The 21,321-nt window shown below is 45.4% G+C and overlaps 2 protein-coding genes across 3 annotated transcripts in view; both read left to right on the top strand.

Annotated features, from left to right (window-relative positions):
• Positions 1 to 8,221, top strand: sugp1 (SURP and G patch domain containing 1). Its single transcript, XM_048988720.1, has 14 exons — positions 1 to 79; positions 845 to 1,007; positions 1,342 to 1,445; positions 1,780 to 2,031; positions 2,554 to 2,677; positions 2,880 to 2,983; positions 3,878 to 4,001; positions 4,406 to 4,719; positions 5,067 to 5,173; positions 5,338 to 5,515; positions 5,607 to 5,713; positions 6,291 to 6,436; positions 6,871 to 7,000; positions 7,644 to 8,221. The coding sequence occupies exons 1-14, from the start codon at positions 61 to 63 to the stop codon at positions 7,668 to 7,670; spliced, it is 1,899 nt and encodes a 632-aa protein (XP_048844677.1). The 5' UTR covers positions 1 to 60; the 3' UTR covers positions 7,671 to 8,221.
• Positions 8,222 to 10,808: 2,587 nt separating this feature from the next.
• Positions 10,809 to 21,321, top strand: part of stk11 (serine/threonine kinase 11) — a 22,155-nt gene continuing 11,642 nt past the window's right edge. For both annotated transcript variants that reach the window (XM_048988721.1, XM_048988722.1), the window contains exons 1-7: positions 10,809 to 10,971; positions 11,854 to 12,849; positions 17,603 to 17,686; positions 19,286 to 19,375; positions 20,188 to 20,320; positions 20,524 to 20,660; positions 20,958 to 21,085. In XM_048988721.1, the coding sequence (XP_048844678.1) occupies positions 12,566 to 12,849; positions 17,603 to 17,686; positions 19,286 to 19,375; positions 20,188 to 20,320; positions 20,524 to 20,660; positions 20,958 to 21,085 (856 nt within the window). In that variant the 5' untranslated portion in view covers positions 10,809 to 10,971; positions 11,854 to 12,565. The remainder of the gene's footprint in view (positions 10,972 to 11,853; positions 12,850 to 17,602; positions 17,687 to 19,285; positions 19,376 to 20,187; positions 20,321 to 20,523; positions 20,661 to 20,957; positions 21,086 to 21,321) is intronic.

The following is a 21,321-nucleotide window of genomic DNA, read 5'->3' as shown; positions in this document are numbered from 1 at the left end:
CTGACGTACGCCGGAAGTTACGTTATTGTTTTTTTTAATTAAGCAGAAATAAGTGCAACGATGGAGACAAGCGAGACTGGTAAATTATTTAAAAATATAATAATAATAATAATAATAATAATGATCAATAGTGTAACCGCGTTAATCGAATAATTTTCCGTAGAGTTTTGTAAAAATGTGATGAGGGCTTGTGAGTTTTGGCTAATGTATAATTTGAGGCGGTTAGTTGGGCCGTAGCACCCACCCTGCCTGATCCGTAGCTAACTTGTTACCAGTCTGTACTGGTAGGTGTAATTGTGATCGCGTAGCAAAATGCTTATTTACTCCAGTTCCCTACAATCTAATTTCCGTCTGTTATGATTCAGCGCAGTATAATCTTTTCTGCTAGGACCGTAATTATTTGTTAAAATGAATAATCGACTTGAACTGACAGCTGACAGAAGTTGTGCGGCGATAGATGTTCGCCGTTAACTACCGCAGATGAGACATGCCTGAATGCGATACATATTATTTCTTTCGTGTTCCTGTCTTACTTATTTGATCACTTATCGCAGTGATAAAATCTGTAAAATAAATATGTCTTGCAACTTTAATTAGTGGTCAACAAAAAAAAACTAAACTCGCTTTTACGGGGGTGATACCGTTTAAAGAGAGTTTGCGACTTTTAGTTGATTTTAAATGTTTGTCATGAGGAAAAGTGGACGTGCAAGCAGATGCACATTTTGATATTTAGGGTCTCTTAACAGAAGCGTCTTAAAAAGCTGGTATGTGGCTGCACTGCAGCATTGTGAGCTTCTAACAGATGTGCACAGGGTGTGTGAGCGCTTTCCACTTTCACTACCAGGACGGGCTGGGTGGAAATTCAAGCCTGTGCAAAAGAACAAGATGACTGCAAACATTCTGCGCCAGGAAGAACTCATTGCACAGAAGAAGCGGGAGATTGAGGCCAAGATGGCAGAGCAAGCCAAGAATTACCCCCAGACACCTAAGAAGCCAGTAACACCAAGGTACGTGTCACAATAGTGCACAGTGTGCTCTGTGATGTCAACTGCTGTGCTTCAGGGGAGTAAAATGTCACAGTATTTTGCAAACTTGCATTCAAGCTCTGGGATGGATTCTCCTGTTGTACTGAATGCATAAAATTCAAATTTGAATTCATTTAGTGAAAATATGCTGTATATACGATGATATGTAACATTTATCATCTTGTTGTGCTTTTGCGAGATGTATCTGGCTCATAGGTAGAAGTTAATAGAAAATTATAAATGCATCTTAATAGAAAATAAAAAATACATTTTACTTTGGTTGGTATATATGTTTTATGCGATTCTCACCCCACAGTGCACCCAGTGTTCAAGCCTCAACATCCAACAAGTTTGTGAATGATGGCAGCTTCCTGCAGCAGTTTCTCAAGATGCAGAAAGAGAAATCAAGTCCTGATTTGGGTACATTGTCCTCGATAGGAGTAGGACGTGTTATACACAGTTTCTTTAGTTCTTCGTTAGGCGAAAGTTATTGATGTCAAGAACATTGACTAGGTTTAAGATCAGCAACTGGCAGAAGTTCTGTTAAATGCTGTTAACTTAAAGGTTGTTCTTGGTATATCTTTGCTTTGAATTGCTGGATAATAGAAATGAGATGACATTGCTAGACACTTTAAGTATCATCTTTTCTGTTTTAAGTTGATTTTTATGCGAAAGTGAAATGTATGGAGAATGAGGTGGATTCGTGCTGGGATGAGGAGTTTTGCGTTACACAGAAGTGCTGCGTCTGTTGTAGGCTCCCCTAGCAGTGATTCAGACCAAGCTGCAACGTCCTCAGTGGCACCGTCTGCTGGTGGCACTCCAGCACAGAAGAAGAGCATCCTTATTGGGAAGAGGCCTGGTCTGGGCATCAGCAGCATGCTGAACCAGTTCAAGAACTACTCCCAGGCTAAGAAGGTGTCGCCACGCCCACCCCGACCCAGCATCTTCGTCTCACCGGACGACGATGATGAGGAGATGGACGACTCCCACTTCTTGGAGGTCAAAGGTAGCCCATTAGCGTGGTCTTGCAGTAGGGCAGCATTTCCCACTCCGGTCCGCGGGGACCCACAGTCAGTCCATGTTTTTGCTCCCTCCCAGCTCCTTGTCTGTGTGTCCCAGACGACCGGATTGTGAGACACTGCAGTAGGGAAAAGGACATCCGCCTGTACAGGCACAACATAAATAGCAATGAAATCACTCCCTCATTAACATATAAAAGGTTACTTGAGGGTGTTACAGTTGCATAACCAGTGGTTGGAATGTGGACCTTCATGCCTATTGGCTGTGCAGTCACATTTTATGCCGCTTGTTTAAGACTGAAGCTGACCTGACCCTAGTGTAAGCAAGCTTGTCATTAGCAATTAGAGGATGATTCTGAAAGCACTGTTGTGTTGACCTCCTGTTTCTGTACCAGCAAGAGCCTCTATACCTATTTAATCCCCAACAGGACCCCATAACTCCTAGTGATGGTGTAGCTCTGTGTGTATGTGTGTACAAACAGAGGCCCAGTACTCATAGCCTGTTAAAGTCTCCCCCCCAGAGGACCCGGAGGTGCGCTCCGTCCTGGACAAAATGGCGGTGTTTGTGGCGGAGGGGGGGGCGGAGTTAGAGAGGAAGGCCATGGAGGATTACAAGGACAATCCCCTGTTCTTGTGAGTCATTCGTCCCTGTGTCTGTTTGATTTTTGTGTGAAACCCTCACAGAGAGGGATGGTTGCAGGGGGAGCATTTATAAGGACAAATACCGGCAGAATTATACGTGCCCATTTACTAAGGTTATTACTGTAGTAATCACCAGAAGTAATGTACATACGAAACCACTTACATTCCCCTTTCTCTGTGTGCTTTTATACAGGTTCTTGTATGATAAGAACAGCCGGGACTATCTGTACTACAGGCGCAAAGTTGCAGAAATAAGAAAAGAAAATCCCAAACCATCAGCTCCCACTCGTTCTTTTGGTAAGCCTGAAAGAGAACTGTTTTTCAGACTATTTTTTTAATGACTTGCTTTGAGGAATTATGCACGCTAATTTATGATCAAGATTGTCTTCTATGAGAACCTCTCTTAGCTTAATGGCTGTTCTGTCCATGCCGGCGGTGTTGACGGCTGCTTTTGCCGTGATCTCCGCTAACGTAAAATATGCTCTGTGGGTTTTCCAGTTCTGCTTCGCAGACGTTTTACATTCAGTGAAACATTTCAGCATTTCTAATGCTGGCAGGCCAGGCTGCAGGAAAGTGCTCAGTGTTCTGCTTGGGTAGAATTTGGCCTCGATCATGACAATGCATTCTGTGTATCGCAGCACCCATAAAAATAGACTTTCAGGAACCTAGCTAGCTGTTTTCTAGAATATATATCTATATATATATTTTTGGGGGCTTAATTTGGGCTTTTAAATGCCAGCTATGAAAATAGGTTACTGTAACTGGGGTTTTGCAAAGTCTGCAAATGATGACAAAATAAACTCGAACATCTGTGCACTTTTAATGCCTGTTTTTTTTTTTTCTGTACATTTACGTCAGTTGCAGTTCTAAGGAGACCATAGTCTTGTTCTTGCGTCAGTTACGGGTGTTTTTGTGCTTCCTGTTTGCGCAGTGGCCTTAGGGTTCGGGTTAGGGTTTAGCAAAGCTAGTTCGACCGTGTGGTGAGACAGTGAAGCAGTCCTGCATATACAAAGGGAATTTACATGGCTGTGTGTTTGATAAACGTAGCATAGCGTCTGCTTTTTTTTCCCCCCCATTCAGCCCACCGCCTGCGATCCACCCCTCCTTTCTCATCCCTCACTCGCTGTAGACTCTAAATGGCAGCCTAATAGTTGTGTGAGTTGAACCCCAGTACTGATAGACTGCTTAAAGTCTCCCCCCCAGTGGACGAGGAGACGCAGCAGGTGGCCGAGAAGCTGGCCAAGTTTGTGGCCGATGGCGGTCCGGAGGTGGAGGCCATCGCTGCTGAGCATAACCGTGACAATCCAGCCTTCAGGTAGGACCCCTCTCTGTAATCATGATGGGTTAGGGAATATTTAGCTAAATGTTGCCATGTATGCAGTTGCAGAACCTGTGTCTACTTGTACCTGCAATCATCAGGTTAAGTTCCTGTACCCTTGTTCAGTGTTACTGCTCTTTAGAATCTGCTTTTATCTGAATTGACTTGCCTACAGTATTTGGCGCTTGGGCAAAATGTAACGCTGTATACGGTCTATAGCCTTTTGGTAGATTGCTTGCTGATGGGGTGGGAAATGCAGGACCTCAAATGGGGCGGAAACCTCTTGAGTCTTTCAATGACAAGAGGTTTATTGACCGAAGAAAGCAGTCATGGATTAAGAGGAGGGGACTGAGCAGTTGTGGTTTAAGTAAGGCCTGGATGAACTTGTTTGCCCTGCGAAGGTTTCTGTACGAGCCCCACAGTGCGGCGCACCGCTTCTACAAAGAGAAGGTCGAGGAGTTCCGTCAGGCAAAAGCTGGGCAGAGCCCACCAGCCCACGCTGCGGAGGCTGCATCGGGACACAGACGGCAGGGCGGACCGTCTCTTCATCAGCAAGCCAGCATGGGCAACCCGGCCCACCGTGCCGAGCTCGCAAGCAGCAAGCGGAAGCGGAAGAGCCGCTGGGGCTCGGAGGAGGATCGTGTGGAAATGCCTCTGCCTTCTGTTGTAATCCCCGCTGAGGCAGACCCTGAACCGGAAACGGCCACCCTCTCTGGTAACCTCATGCCCCGCCTCGCTGCTACCACCTACAGTCTTCCCTCCATCTGCAAACTGGATCTATTTAGACTAGCGTTTCCCAATCCAGTCCTCAGAGACCCACAGACAGCCCATATTTTTGCTCCTTTCCAGCTCCCAGTAGGGAGCAGAAATGTGGATTTTCTGGCAGGGAGCAAAAAAATGGACTGTCTGTGGGTCCCTGAGGATTGGGATGGGAAACACTGGTATAGAGCAACAAGTATGAAGACTGAGTGACTGGGTATAACTCTGATTCTGTGACGACTTCTGCGGCTTCTCAGGGATCTGCGTGACATGCATGCTGCGACTGATCTGTGTCTGTTTTAGCTCAGGAGCTCAGAGGCCTAGGCTACAAGAAAGGCAAGCCTGTTGGCCTGGTGGGAGTAACAGAGCTCTCTGAAGACCAGAAGAGGCAGCTTAAAGAGCAGCAGGAGGTACGGACTTGATAGCAGCTGAATGGGTCAGTTACATTGTGAAGACTGATGGTAAAAAAGGGCATCAGGTGTATGTATCTGTGGAAACCATCTGATGTGATTATCGCGGCAGGAGTACTGCAGTAAGGGTCACTGACATACCCCACCTACCCCTGTGCGCTTAGATGCAGGAGATGTTCGACATGATCATGAAGCACAAGCGGGCCATGCAGGAGATGCAGCTGATGTGGGAGAAGGCTGTGCGTGACCACCAGCACGAGTATGACAGCGACGAGGAGGTGGACGCACAGAAAGGAACCTGGGAGCACCGGCTGCGGCAGATGGAGATGGAAAAGACGCGCGGTAAGGACCCACGTCGGCTTCTGGCTCCCGCTTGTTTTTTTTCTCCTCTTTCTGTTTCTGGAAAGCGACGGAGATCCTGTTGTCTCTTCAGAGTGGGCCGAGCAGCTGACTGAGATGGGCAAAGGGAAACACTTCATTGGCGACTTCCTGCCTCCAGAGGAACTGGAGAAGTTCATGGAGACATTCAAAGCTTTGAAGGTGAGCTCTGATGGTGCTTAAGGCGGATGGTGTGTGTTTCAGTGCTCTGTGAATACAGGCAGCCCCGCGTTAAGACGTCTGACTTACGGGCAACTCATACTTACGAACAGACCGCCATAAAACCTATTATATTAAAAATTTGCGTTAAATACAATGGCTCATAACAGACTTCGTAGTGATACAGGTGAAAACATTGTGAAACTTTTGTATTTCATCTGCACAAAGTTCAGTACAGTCCTCTATGTAGTTTTATTACTGAATTATTATTATTATTATTGTGTACTGTATTATGTTTAAGATGTTTTAGTGTATTTGGAAGTGTTTAACTGTTTTATATGCATAGAAAGGTAATATACTATAAACTAAGACAAACATTTGACTAACTGATACTAAATTAGAACCTATTCCAACTGCCTGTATTTATTAAATAGTCAGTTTTATTCCTCTTTGTGCTGATGGTTATGGTGTGACAGGGTTGGGGAATCGTGTCCTGGCACTAGATCAAACTGACTGTACCTGCTTTTAATGGCGAAGCTCTTTCAAGTCTGTGAATCATACCGTCTGTGTGTGGATGCAGGAGGGGCGGGATCCCGATTACTCGGAGTACAAGGAATTTAAGCTGACGGTGGAGAACATCGGCTTCCAAATGCTGATGAAGATGGGCTGGAAGGAAGGAGACGGCCTCGGCTCCGACGGGCAAGGAATCAAGACCCCTGTCAGCAGGTGTGCTCTCTGCGTGCCGAGTCGGCGGATCTTTCTTCCATCAGTATTGCGCTTATTAATTGAAGTACAGGCAGGGTATGAACATGTCACCTAAGTCTGTCTTTAAGTTGAATTTGTAGGTAAGTTGGAGTAAGAGTTCATAATAATTATTACTATATAGTAAAAATGAAAGTAAATGCATACAGTCCCATGAGCAGATGAGCTGCCTGATGTTTTCATGAGCATCAGAAAGTGCAAAAGAGTTTGTTGTTATAAACCATTTTATTTAACCCAAATTTATTATATAGTGACCTTCATGGCAGTCCGTTTGTAAGTACGAGTTGACTGTAAGTTGGACGTTCTTCATCTGGGGACAGCCTGTACTTTCAAAGAAAGAGTGACCTTTTTAAGATGGGATTTAATTCTGACGTTCTGTACTTTGTGGCATGTCGCAGGGGCACAACTGCCGTTGACGGTGCTGGGTTTGGGGTGGACCGGCCTGCGGAGTTGACAAACCAGGATGACGAGTATGACGCTTTCCGCAAGCGAATGATGCTGGCATACCGCTTCAGGCCCAACCCACTGGTAACTCGCCCCTGCAGAGGCCGTCTGCAAAGCATCATGGGATAGTTATGGGCAATATGCTTCTTGTTCACTTGCCGACTCAAAATATTCAGTAAAAACTGTTAAACTTTAAAGTTGCTTTTATGACATTTTAAATAAATTTGCTGAATGCAGCCAAAAAAGTTACCTGCAACCAATTTTATGACAGGACTTTAACTCACGGTGTCCATTTGTAATGTGTGTAATTTCTGTGGGCTTCCCAGATTGCTATGGGTTTTCTCCCCTAGTTCCAGAACACCCAGAGTCTTAAAATGACCTATAGCAGGGCTATTGAAATCACGGTCCTCAGTGGACAGGTTCTGCTGGTTTTCCAGCCTTCCATTACTTGTGAGTCAGGTGTGAAGCCTCTGGCCAATCAGAATCGGTAATTATTAAACTAACTACCTGGGAGAACTGAAAACAAGGCCTGGTTTTGGAATCGAGGGCCAGATTTGAATAGGGGGACCTATAGTTTGTTTATGTGGGCTTGCTGTATTAGTTTTGGGATATGAAGTGGCGGAAATTGTTTCCACCAAGTAATACCGTATGTCGCCACAAGGTGGTGTATAAGAACCGCAATTTCAAGGCAAATGTATAACGATTACTGTTTTTTCCCTCCCCTCAGAATAACCCAAGAAGACCCTACTATTGAAGCAAGCAGCAATGCCGTTACTGTTTTCACAGTTGCATCATAAAAATAGGAGATGGTTAAGAAAGCTAATCAAATCAGCTTCCGGTAAAAGGGGATTTGTGATTGCTTTTATTGTAAAGACAAGCGTATAGTATCCCTGGCTTCTGTGGTCACCCAAGAAGATGTCTAAATAGGCTTTTCTTTCCCGTGACACTGAGAATCGAAGGTCAGTAATTTTCGAGCAGCTTGGCCGGTGTTTTAAAGAGCCACGCTGGTCTCTCACACATGGCAATTGACTTCACATTCACACTTTATACTGCACAACTGCTAATCTTAAACACCGATCTGTTGAAATTAATATTAAGCAGTGCTATTTGATGTTTAACAGTATTCAAGATGTTTCAAGAACCAAAACGACAGTTTGCACCAAGTGAATGTACCTATAATTTTTTCCGTACGACATATGATTTTTAAGTGGGTGTTTAGTACTACATATCAAGCTTTTAGGTTTAATTGCATTATTAAATCTGCCGTATATGTCATGTGGCCGATTTAATAAAACATGGCCTGTTCCTTTGTTTACGAATGTTTTTCCTCCCACTGGGTCTAGCTAGCGCTGTAGTTTTGGAGATGACTTACTGGCTAAATTCATGAATATTCAAAATGGACTGTGAATCGTGACTAGCAAAATGAATACACATTAACCTCCACTCGCAGGCCTGATATTGTGCTGTTCGCGTGACAAAGCTGTCCTGAGAATTTTGGTGCATTGTAAACGGCAAGTGAAAATAACTAAGGTTAAACATGGCTGTCAGTCTCATTTTTGTTATGCCTTGCTTTAAGCCGCGTTGCACAGAAGAAATAACGAAAACCTGATGTAAAGTTTCTGACAGTAGAGTCATACTTAAGTTAGAAAAGTACTGGAGTATTTTAAATGTTGCATCCAATAATATGGTGCCTACGGTAATGTTTTTATTCCCCACTTCGAAATAGTTTGAATAGTTTACAAATAACCATCTGTATAAAATGTTTTCAGGTGCACAACGCTGCTGTCATCTCTTATTTTTGCACCGGTTTTGCTCTGGATTATTTAAAATAGTTTAAATCCGTTACAATGGTTATTTGCAGGGTTGCCAGCTCTCTCGCATCTGGAATGACTCACGCTTTCAGACTGTCACGCTCACGCAAGAAATCTTACAGCAACTCTATATTATTCCATTACACACCTAAACGTAGATGCATCAAAAGCGTGGGATAGTTTGCAAACCGGACAGACTTTTTACAAGGTAATGAAACTGTTACACATATTTTAAATGTGTGTGCGGAATTATTTGGAATAAAAAGTCAGCTGACCGAAGTTGACAGCACTGTATTCGTTGCGATGTTAAGCCTTCCATAGAGTCGACTTTCTGCTGACAGGCAGTCCGCTTCTGTGCTGCATATTTTTTTCTTGGATGGAAACCCGCGTATGACAGGGCTTTTCGCCGTATGGTTTCACAATGACTGCACCTGTTGCTTGGTTGAGTACGAGCTGGTGGCAGTTGCTTGTCCAAGTCCTCTGTTCAGGAGAGTAAGTTTTAATGCGACGACAGAAAAACATTTAACTAAAACCACGGTGGGACTGTGATGGTGCATGTTTAACATTTGCGGTAACATGCGTGTCAAAAATACGACCATATCCGAAATCTTTTTTTTATTAATTTTTTTTTATCTATAAAATCTGCCCACTGAGCTAACAAAGAAGTATAGTATCATTGTGCTTTTTTGTGTGGTTAAATATTTCTGTAGTTTTTTTTTTGGTAAAAAAACTATTATTTCTGTAGGTTTTTTTTTGGTGTGTAAGCAAATGGTGTTTTGGACATGCTTGTTGTTCAATCAACATACATCAAAGGGTGTTGCAAATGTGTATATTGAAGCAGTGTATTAGTTACAAACAAATGCAGTTTTAATTTGGGTGACTAAATACAGTAATATTATTATGCCTTCCAGTAACATTCCAGCAGGCTCGCCTATAGTGACCTGCAGACATAAATTACTATGCCGATTGTTTTTTGTACAGCCCGGTGAGGGTGAGTGTGATGAGGGTGAGTGTGATGAGGGTGAGTGTGATGAGAGTGCCATCATGGACAAAAGGGTGCCTGTGTAGTTTGGGTGAGGGAGTTTTAGCTCCGTAAAATTACTTTGAGCAAAACCCCATGGGCAACCTTTTTGCTTCTATTGTCGATTAATGAAGGAATGTCGAAATGTCGTTAATGTCGAAAAAACTGAAGACAAATAGACGACGGCACATACCTAGATTCACGCCTCAAACAGTATAAGATCCCTAACCATCCGTCTCAATATTCCTGGCTACTTACCCATTACAAGGTTGGTGAAAGTCTATCCCACGGTGCACAGAGTATCATGGCCGGAATATCAGAGCACGGGGAGCGCAAACTAGACTGGAGTCGTTCATTAACGAACCACTTATAATTTATATTTATTATTTTCTAATCCTTTAACGAGATGACCTCGGTCATTGCACAGATTCGTTCAGTTCTTGCAATGAGCCTTGTTCACGGACAAGATCTAAGAATTAGAGCATTACCCCCATCAACTACTGGTGCAAAGACTATTAACAGAGAATCCCCCCCTCCACCAACGACTCGTTTAGCTAATCGGACTCAAAATGGTCGAGAAGAATAATTCCCATCTCCTCTGCATATTTTTGAACTGGGAGAAAATCTGCACAGACAAGGGAAGAACCCCCTCTCAAAACATACACCGAGGAATTGGAACCCCAACCCTGGAGGTATTACGGTACAGTGCTACACAGCTATCCAGTGAGGTGGCACCCTATAATAAATAGTTTCCTAAAGCTAAGTACATTACTGCGGCAAACATATACAAATTTACTGAAACGACGTAAGTGTGGAGATTGTGATCACTTTTCTATGCTTGACTTTTCAGTTATACTCAACACATTCCGCGAACATTTCTGCAGGCCGGCAGTAACCCTTCATATAGCGAGCAGCGGCTTTGGCTGGCTCGGCGTGGCGCACTACAACTCGGACGACAACATGTACCTTGCATAGACCCGCCTTTATAGAGTTTAGCGAAGACGAGGGACATGGCGTAAACCAATGAAATCACACGTTTTCAGTGACAAAATTGACGTTTTGACGTCAAAGTGGAGTAAGGGGGAGGTAAACAAGATGGCGACAGCCTGACAGCAGCTGCAATTAGGAGTGCATACCTCCAGCTAATATTTATACCGAAACCAAAAAAATATATTCTTGGTTACATATCAGGTGCGACGTGTGACAAACATCTGAGCGTCAAGGTAAGGGTAAATGCGACACAAATAGTATCGGATATGTTTGCTTAGCTACCGTAAATTGCCATTCGGCTAGCTAGCCTGATCATTCCCTTCTTCGGGATTGTACTTGACATTGTGGCCGGTTAGTTGGCTAGTGCAACCCGGCATCTGTCAATCAAGAGATAAGTATTCCGCTTGGTTTCCGTATGCATGCGGACAGCAAACAGCGCTTGGAAATGTAAGAGTTAAATTGTACATAAAGTCAGGAAAGCGTGTCCGGCTAAATCTGATGGTGTTCGGAGCCTGTACGCGTCGAGTCTGATTAGAGCCCACTTTGCTATTTAGCGCTTGTAATAAACAGTTATTTGTGGTCGCGCGAGGCATGTAGCTAACTCCTGAACTGAAGTGTATATTTATTACCAATCACGAATAAGTGTAATACCAATAAGTCACGGCATGCTACAACATGCCGTTTTAGCCGCCGCAGAAAGCAAGACATGTTTGGCTGCTTGTGGTCAGTTGTGCAATGATTTATATTCAGCTAGTTAGTGTGCGAATACTTACCGTCCTAAGATACTAGCTAGGAAACAGTGACGCTTGCCAACTAGATGTGGAAATGCGGCATTTAGCCGGTTGACGCTTGAACGTAAATGAATGGCAAAGCGTTTTATTAGTAGATAATGGATGCATGGCGAAAGGTCTGAATTTGTATATTAGTCGGTATTCCTGAGGCATTCTTTCTATTTTTAATAAACAAAATTAAAAATCAAAAGTATTCATAAGTAAATTTGAAGTATAAAATTAATCCTGAGCCGGCGTGGTACAATACGGTCTGTTTGACTGGTATTTGTACAAAATAATTTTATGCTTTGTAAATAAACACAACTTTTTTTTCTCTTATCGCAGATTTCTTTTGGGGCGAGATTTTGTTTGTTTCAAGAAAGTCGAGCATTTGGTAGATTCTCGCCAAGTCGGACGTATACTGCAGTAGTGATCTGGATATATATATATATTTTTGCAAACCAGCAGTACCAAAGAAGACCTTCTGAATGTGAGACATCGCTAAACCCTTCTGGGGGAGGAGAGATAAAGCTAGCTGTTTGTCAACACTACAGCTCATGGACTTCTGACACAGGCATGCCCAGCAAGTCAGGATTTGAACCAAAAATATTTTTGCAGGATTTTGCGTTGCTTCAAGTCCCTAGGAGCCTATCAGTGGAATGCACCTACAAAGTCAAACTCCGACTGGAGTTATGCTATTGACGTTTACCATAGACTAGATCCACTACTCTGGACTTAAGGTTTGCTTGTCCCTTAGTATATTTCTAGCTCTCTGCTGAAACCCCAAGTCTCCAATTCCTTGGAAGCAGTCTGATCTTATGGAGCTTAGTGTTCAGATCTGATAGTATCACACTGGATCAAGCTTGTTTTCCTCAGAATATCCTGGATCAATGTGGCGATATTGTTGTAGTGTCTGAGTGCTTTCTTACACTCAAAGTTCTGGAAAAGTTTTTCCAGTGTTTTTGAATTGTTTTCTTTCTTGTGCCGAGTTGTCATTCCACACTGCTGGGGTGTGATCTCTGTGGAGGAACTGTAGCTCTGTCACCCTGGGAAAAAGATGAGTACGGACGACCTGCAGCACTTGGACTACCTGCCAGAGAGCGAGCTGGTGGGAATGGACACTTTTATCCATCGCATCGATTCCACCGAGGTGATTTACCAACCACGCCGCAAGCGAGCCAAGCTGATCGGCAAGTACCTGATGGGAGATCTGCTTGGTGAGGGCTCATATGGCAAAGTCAAGGAGATGCTGGATTCAGAGACTCTGTGCCGAAGGGCGGTTAAGATCTTAAAGAAGAAGAAGCTGAGGCGAATCCCAAATGGGGAAGCGAACGTCAAAAAGTAAGTGATGGGGCCTGTCTGTCACTGAATGATTTGAGAAGGGCTGCTCTTTGCACTGCTCGATAAAAAGAATATTAATATCGGTGATTGGCTGCACTGATAAATCACATGAACACCTATATATTCCCTCATTTCTCCATATACATGTGCTTAAGAATTGGAGCGTAATATAATGGTTAATTCTACTCCTTAAAAGAAAAAATGACATGTTGTGGGGAATGTGTGACTGTCTATTGTTGACAACAGAATAATGTCAGGTTCAGACCAATCTAGGCTAGGGTGACCAGATAATCCATGTCAGGCAGGACACTTTGAGCTGGGACGGGATTTGTGAGCTACCATGTCAATTAAAAGGACTTGGATTTCAGTTGGCCGCTGAGCTCCTGCTGTTTGCTCATTGGTCAGTCTCCTATAATCGTGCATGTGTCACTAATGTTAATGTGAAATGGCTGGCTGAGTCTTTCAATCAAGGAAACAAACCAGTCATACCTCAAGAAGGACTGAATTAGCCAAGCAGAGGAGCATTTCGGTATTTAAAGTAGTTTGTAAAACCTGAAGTAGCTCATGGTGTCTCCTCTGACCATGGATTACATGGTCACCCTAATCTAGACAAAATAATGACTGTTATTGCTACAGTGAAACCCCACTGATTCACTGAATTTAGGCAACAGACTGTGGCTTGGTATTTATAATGAAGCTTGCCTCCCAGTAACATTCCAGCAGGCTCGCCTATGCTCACCTGCAGACCTAAATTACCATGCCGACTATTTTTTGTACAGCCCAGTCAAGATGTGCCAGTGGGTGTGTGTGTGGTGAGGGTGGCGACTGCCATCATGGTGAATTTCCAGTTCTTTAGTGATTGGTGTAAATCTCCATTCAGGGCTTTAGTAAACTGCTCGTATCTGTTTTGTTTACACTTTAAAGGTTGCTGAAATGCCACTGTCTTTTTTTTTTACATAATGGATGGGTTTCATACCTCTAGGATTTTTCAGAAGATGATAAATGAGCAGAATCGTGTGATTTAGACTTTGTCGGCAGAAGATTAGGTCTGTTGCTGTTTTGCTCCGACGATTGTCACCAGCCAGTCGAGTCCAGTATGGACTCTGAGTATTGCCTGAGTGTTTGTGTGTAAATACACTTGTTGGCTTTTCCTGGAATGGTTGGCAGTTAGTCCTCCATGTTGCCGGTACGTGGAACCGTGCTACCAGGCAACATTGACCCTGCAGGCAGGTTGACCGGCAGACATGGGTGCCTCACAGTCACTGGGGGTCGGCCTATCGCCAGGACACTGAAACCCACAATTATCAGTGAGAAAATGTCCCAGGACTTTTCGCATACCGGTAGATGATTGTGACGGTAGTCTCTCTCTAGGTAGGTTTCACCAGTAGGTAACGCCTGTACGATGCATTGTTTTGGTCATTTGACGGCATGAAGGGCTTGCAGATACACTGCATGAAGGCCCAACAGGGCCTGTGTGTGGCTGAACAAGCTGGTTGGTATGTAATGGCAGCTTTTGGCTGTTTGTGTGATTCTGTACTGGTCCTCCATAGCTGTTCGTAACTCCCTTTGATAACCAGCATATCTCATGGTCCTTCCAGTTTGACAGTGTGACCGCCAGGATCTCTGCTAGGTTGCAGGTTTATCTGTGAGCTCTTGGTGCACACTGAGGGCAGTGCAGGTGTGTCGCAAAGTGTCACGTGACCTCTGGGCTTTGTGTCCCGCGCGAAGTTTAATCAAACCTAGTCTGTGTTCCCTGGCACTGCAGTGTGGCTGCCAGTTCCCTCAGTGTGGCCCTGGCACTGCAGTGGGTCTGGCAGTGTCCCTCGGCGTGGCCCCGGCACTGCAGTGGGTCTGGCAGTGTCCCTCGGCGTGGCCCCGGCACTGCAGTGGGTCTGGCAGTGTCCCTCGGCGTGGCCCCGGCACTGCAGTGGGTCTGGCAGTGTCCCTCGGCATGGCCCCGGCACTGCAGTGAGTCTGGCAGTGTCCCTCGGCATGGCCCCGGCGCTGCAGTGGGTCTGGCAGTGTCCCTCGGCGTGGCCCTGGCGCTGCAGTGGGTCTGGCAGTGTCCCTCGGCGTGGCCCCGACGCTGCAGTGGGTCTGGCAGTGTCCCTCGGCGTGGCCCCGACGCTGCAGTGGGTCTGGCAGTGTCCTTCGGCGTGGCCCCGGCGCTGCAGTGGGTCTGGCAGTGTCCTTCGGCGTGGCCCCGGCGCTGCAGTGGGTCTGGCAGTGTCCTTCGGCGTGGCCCCGGCGCTGCAGTGGGGCTGGCAGTGTCCCTCGGCGTGGCCCCGGCGCTGTAGTGGGTTTGGCAGTGTCGTGTGGCTGCCAGTTCCCTCGGTGTAGCCCCGGCACTGCGGCGGGGCTGGCATTTCCCTTGGCGCGGCCCCGCTTCACGAGGTGCCTGCCGCTTACCTGACCCCCGGAGCAGGCAGCTCTCCTTGGCTCGCCGACGATCCAGGGGAGCCGCTGCAGCTTTAATCACCCAGTGTGGTTTAATTAATGCCTCCTTGCTGCTGGCCCTCCGGCGCAGGCTTAAAATAGCAGAGTTTAACTTCTGCCACTCTCATGTTTTTTTTCTTCTGCTGAGATCAGGGTCCTGTAATCTGCTCCTTCTCAGTCTTGCAGCTCTGCAGGTCCTGGGACCTTTCGCTGACTTCTATCCAGCCAGGGCAGCAGATGGTCACCAGGGGTCTAGCGGCGAAGGACATGGGGCTCATAATCTGTTTAGTTTCAGGTGCTGATCTAAGTTCCCAATACCGATTATATTTTATTATCCTGCGTTAATGTTGTCTCTTTAACATGCCCTGGACCGTTGTCCATTCATGTTAACCTTCAGTTCGTGCTTATGTGGATGGCCAATGACTCATTGTATATCCTTGTTAGAGTAGTTAATGTCAAGCTGAATGACCGCTCCGTGTGGGGGCTGGGGAACATCTCCTGGTTCCTCAGTGGTCCCGCTCTGACTCTCCTATTCCAAGAAGGCAGTGGTCTGCGTCTGTATGGCTTTGAGGAGGAATAGGACCGTTTGTCTAAGCCCACACTCTTCATCGTCTCTGCTTCCGTGTTTCCGTCCCGTTCTCTCGCATCTCCTCTTGGTCCCTGCGTCTCTCCTTAGTATAAATTGACTGCTTTGATTTTGTTGGCATCTTAAGAGGTCAGTAGGCTACTCAGTATTTTATAGTGGGTGTTTAAAATACATATTCTCTGCGGTCTTGGCGGTGATACGGAGTTTGGGTTCGGCTGCTAGATCGCATTACTCCAGTCTGCCTCGTTCTTATATTGTGGCTTAAGAAACAGCCGCAGTTTCATTTATCTTTCTTGCACTCATCGCCGTTCATAGATGAACAGTAGTTTAGTGTCGCAGACTTTGTGGGAAAATCGGAAAGTTAATTGGCGGTGATGATCATCTTTGTTGTATTTCTATCGGATTGTATATTTGTATATTGAACACTTTATTTTAAAAGTATTTGGTTGTGTAGTTTGTGTTGGTTCAGCCACAGTGATTCAGCAGTTTTTCTCAATTTATTTCCCCTCACGGGAATTTAATGGATATTGGATCAGAATCTAGACACCAAACAGGCACTAAACGTACTGATGTTCACTATGCAGGTATGAATGAAATAGTAGGTTTTTTTTTTTTTGTTTTTTTCCTTTTTTTTCTTCACCCCCCCGTTATGCTATAGTGTTTACAGTGATTAATGTGAATTAGTCAGCCTTTCCGAACTGCGCCATCAGTGTGTTTGCTGACATAAACAAGGAAATTGCGTCGGGCCCTTACGGTTATGTAACATCCGGCTTGCAGGACATGTGTCACTTGCTGTTAATTTTCGAGTGGAGATGTTCACTGTCATTACTGCTTGCCGACCTGCTGCTTGGGGGCTGTAGTCTTGCTGGTTTGAGAGATTTCATTTTAATTAGCGCCTGATTGGGAGGTGCGGTGATGTTACGATTAGTGACCTCAGCGGAACTATTTACAGTGGGGGGGAGGCCTTAAGGGCCCTGATTGGACAGCCCCGTTAGCATTTCCTCGAATACTGGTGGCGGCGTGCTAGAATTGGAGATTTTACAGATGAGATTGATTTGCCACTTGGTCAGTGTATGTTTTGGGTCCAGCCATGACATCTGGTGACAGCTTCTCTAAAGTCACTTGTCATTAAGACTTTCCAGTGTCCTCCGGGTGCTTCAAAGCCCTACAACCATCTGGCTCAGTCATTTTGATCCTTCGCTGAAGAGCAGGCTGCAGGCAGTTTTGGTGGGTGGACAGGGATCTATGGATGCTTTTCTGTCAAGCCAGAAGGTTGTAGGTTTAAAGGCCCTGATGGACCCTACTGTTGTGCACTGATAAAGGTATTAAGCAGTCAGCTCATTGAACACTGCTTCAACACTGCCTGAGCTGAACCAAACAGGCCCATATACCAGTTTTCAGGACTCTGAATCTGCTATCATGTGTACCATCTATTTTTACTCTCGCAGGAACATTGAATTTACCGAAGGAGCTGTTGTGTAATCAGGGAAGGTCGTCTCTGCCATTTCATCTCTGAGTTCTGTGCCGAGAGTAGCGCAGTTAGCATGCCAGTCATTTAGTTTCTGGGCATTAGCGTTTGGGATGAAGCGCTTTTGTGTCGCACTAATGGCCTCCATGCTGGGAGGGTCCTGTGATTTCGTCGGCCATTTGTACTGTGCCCATGTTTGCTTCGTCTCTCAGCCCAGCTCACGTTGGCTGACCTTCAACCTCTCGAATGCTTCTTTCTTTCAGGGAAATTCAGCTGCTGCGACGACTCCGTCACAAAAATGTGATCCAGTTGGTGGACGTGTTGTACAACGAGGAGAAACAGAAGATATATCCTTTTTTTGTTGGAATGAGTTATCTGCCATGTAAAAGGGGGGGAGGGAAATCTCCACATTCTTGTTCTTACTTGAACTGTAACGTAACAACATTTCTCAGCTTTGGAACACATACAGCTGACCTCGTAAATATTCTTGATTCAATGAATCTGTTAAAATGTCAGGCTTGCTGTCTGTGTATGCAGTAGGGAGTATAGTGCAGGCCTGTGTGATATAGTCTATACTGCTTGTGTGAGTATTGTGTGCCCACTCTCCAGCTGTGCTGCATTTCATCGCTTTGTCCACAGAGGGTCTCTCTTGCTCTTCAAAACAAATCAGAATTCGCAGCTGCTCGTGGACGGACTGGCCCTCGCAGGGACTGAGCCTGCGTCAGGTGGAACTGCAGTACAGGACTTAGTACTCATGAGTACCTGACCCTGAAGCATTTTATTAGTGTTTTATTGCGTTGCTCTGTGAGTCTTCTGAGAGATGACAGTTATAAGAAAGAGGTTTCATCTTCGCGTGGTTTATGACTCAGGCTTTTGCCGCAGTTGAAGTTTGACGACATCGGTGTCCAGTGAGGTGGTGAATAGCTGCTGTCTGAACTCATAATGTGCCTGGAATGAAGTTCCTCTCTCCCTTTGGCAGCTTGTAGGAACATGCTATACGAGACGGTTGAGTAATTCCTGCTGCTGGAGATCCAGCAGATCTGAGTTTCAGCATAGCACAGCCTAGGATCTGCAGGGTGGTCGATTTCTATGAGCAGAACCCTAATCCCAACAATGATAACCTTAACCCTCACCCAGCCCTAACCTTAACCGTAAGTCGCTAAACAAAATACAAGTCAATTGGCATCTTTAGTTTTTTTTTTTATTGCAGTCACAGACTTTTATAAAATTGAATTTCCCCTTGTGGGGACCAAAAAAATGGTCCCCGCAATGCCAAAATAACAGGTTTTAATCACATTGTGGGGATATTTTGGGGTTCCCACTCACACATTCCCTGCACACAGACCATCTTCTTTTTTCGGGATCGTTTCTTAGGAGTCCCCTTGAGGTGGGGGAGGGGGGGGTGATGCAGTGGTGAGTCAGCACTGACCCCCCCCCCCCATCCCATTTAGTTCCTTCCCTGACATCCTTCAGGCAGCAGGAGGTATGGTGCCCAAAGCTGTGGATCACAGCGTCCTTTGAAGGGTGATGGTATTCAGTAGCGTCTCTGGCTCACAGATGAATCACTGTTACCCAGTGTGTGTTTCTTTTAGCTCAGGAAAGTATGGTGATGAATGTTTGTAATTTGTTCCATCTGCCTTTCTCCTTTTTGGAAAAGCCAGTTTTAATGACATTAGTTTGTTTTATCGGGCACCACTAGGAAATTCCATTTCGTCAGCTGATGTGTAAGGCAATGCATTTTTCTAGCAGATAATGCTCCGGGTGTTTTGAGGCGTTTCCTCGTCCAGTGACCTAATTGCATCGACATGATTCCTCGTTTAATGTTGACGATTCTGCCTTTGGTGCTTTTCTTCTGACCAGATGATTACGTTTCTCGGCCGGCTCCTGGTGCTGATGCGTGTCCGTTTGTTCCCCCCGTGTTCATTTGTCCTTGACGGCTCGCTCACGTATATGGTGATGGAGTACTGCGTGTGTGGCATGCAGGAGATGCTGGACAGCGTACCGGAGAAGAGGTTTCCTGTGTTCCAAGCGCATGGGTGGGTTTTCTACTCTCCTCTCTTGACACATCTCTCTCACAGGGCAGCCTCCCCGAGGGTCTACTTCAGGCTTGTCGATGCTCACAATGTGGGGTGCTTTCTCAACTGGGAACAATATTTGCATAACGTTTACTATTTAATACGCTTAATCTTCTCCAGAGCTTATATAAATAAAGAGACCACTTTTTTATGCATTTTTAAATCCTGGTTTAATTCTGGTTCTGCTGGCAGAAGGCTATGCTGTTCAGCAGGTTGCTACCAGGATTGAAATTTCTAAGACAGCAGTTCTTAACGGGAGATACTGGGAATGACCAGAAACCAGCCAGGTAAATGGTGGAAGTGAATTTCTAATGCCAGAGACCGTTAAGTTACCCGGCAGTTTCTCATGAATCAGAGGATGACTTCAAGTGACCTTCAAAAGGAGCGGGAAGCACTAAGAGCAGGTGTGATGTGCTCTGCTAGGACAGTGTGTATCAGGCTCTTAGAAGCAGGGCTGAAGACCCATAAAGCAAGGAAGAAGCCCTTCATTAATGAGAAACAGGGAAGAGCCAGACTGGAGTTTGCCAAAAAAATGTGTTTTTGCTCCAGTAGATTAAAGACTAACAGTAAGTTGAATCGGCAGACAATAAGAACACAGAATAAATGAGATAAAAGGTAAGACAGTAACTCCGTTTTTTGCTTGACAAAAGTGAAGGCACAGGCTGTCTTGTCATGGGAGCGCTGGCGTCGGCCCCCAGGACGCGTCTCGAGGGAGGCTGTAGTCACACATCTAAGGAATAAATCTACATCGACGTGATGTTTGTCTCCTGCAGGTACTTCTGCCAGCTGATAGATGGCCTTGAATATTTGCACAGCCAGGGAATCGTCCATAAAGACATTAAACCAGGGAATCTGCTGCTGACTACGGATGGTGCCCTGAAAATTTCAGACCTGGGGGTGGCGGAGGTGAGGTTGGGGGTTTGCAAATAGCGGAGGGGGGGGATCATTGTTGGTGGGTAATCGAGGCAGTTTAGGTGACAGAGTTTTGGTCTTAATTTTTCAAGTGAGGCAGAGTAAGATCATGAGCAGATGGAATGAAAAATTGTTTGGTGATGGGGTGTTTCCATGGAAGTGATGGGGCCAGGTGAATGGAGGTACTCTCAATGCAGGCGCTGCACCCCTTTGCGGAGGACGATACGTGTCGGACCAGTCAGGGTTCGCCGGCGTTCCAGCCCCCTGAGATCGCCAACGGCCTGGACACCTTTTCAGGGTTCAAGGTGGACATCTGGTCCGCGGGTGTCACATTGTAAGTGATGTAGCAGATGTATCACCCACAGGCATGCTTCACACTCATGGGAGTTTTACTTGCACAAAAAGATTCTGAGGATAGAAGGGAAAATGATTGGTTCTCTCTTTGAACCAATCAGGTCGCTTGGACCCACCTTCTCGACAATCTGATCATTTTCCCTTCTGCCCTCAGAACATTTTTGCTTCACTCATACTTTCATTTACCTACTGCTGTGGCATCCAGATAGAAATAATTCTGTTAAATGTTATATTAAAGTTTATTAATGTATTTTTTCTGCCCTCTTTCCCTTTGCAGATACAACATTACAACCAGTCTCTATCCGTTTGAAGGAGACAATATCTATAAGCTTTTTGAGAACATTGGCAAAGGGGAGTATCACATCCCTGAAGACTGTGGGCCGCTGCTATCTGATCTACTGAGAGGTGAGACTAGTTACTCCTGCTGCAGTTTTATTATTGGCGCCCCCTACCTGCCAGTCCTTTTCTAATGAGCCTGTATAATGACCTGATTTGTTACTCATTGAATATGACCAGCAAGTTGCAGCCAGCAGAGGGCACTGTAATAACACAGAGCGGGCTTAATGCCGCAGTAGTGCTCTGAGTGTATCCACGGGGTGTCCTGCACTTGCGATGACGGTTCCCACGTACGTGAGGAAGTG

Source organism: Brienomyrus brachyistius, chromosome 21 (assembly GCF_023856365.1).
Source record: "Brienomyrus brachyistius isolate T26 chromosome 21, BBRACH_0.4, whole genome shotgun sequence".
Taxonomy (NCBI): domain Eukaryota; kingdom Metazoa; phylum Chordata; class Actinopteri; order Osteoglossiformes; family Mormyridae; genus Brienomyrus; species Brienomyrus brachyistius.
The sequence above is the reverse complement of the archived record's forward strand: the minus strand, read 5'-3'. Positions and strand labels throughout refer to the sequence as shown.

Excerpts from the sequence above, each read along its gene's own strand:
- sugp1 (XM_048988720.1), top strand. Across the intron at positions 1,008-1,341 it reads AAGAAGCCAGTAACACCAAG|TGCACCCAGTGTTCAAGCCT; the intron begins GTACGTGTCACA and ends CTCACCCCACAG. Across the intron at positions 2,984-3,877 it reads AGCTCCCACTCGTTCTTTTG|TCTCCCCCCCAGTGGACGAG; the intron begins GTAAGCCTGAAA and ends GACTGCTTAAAG.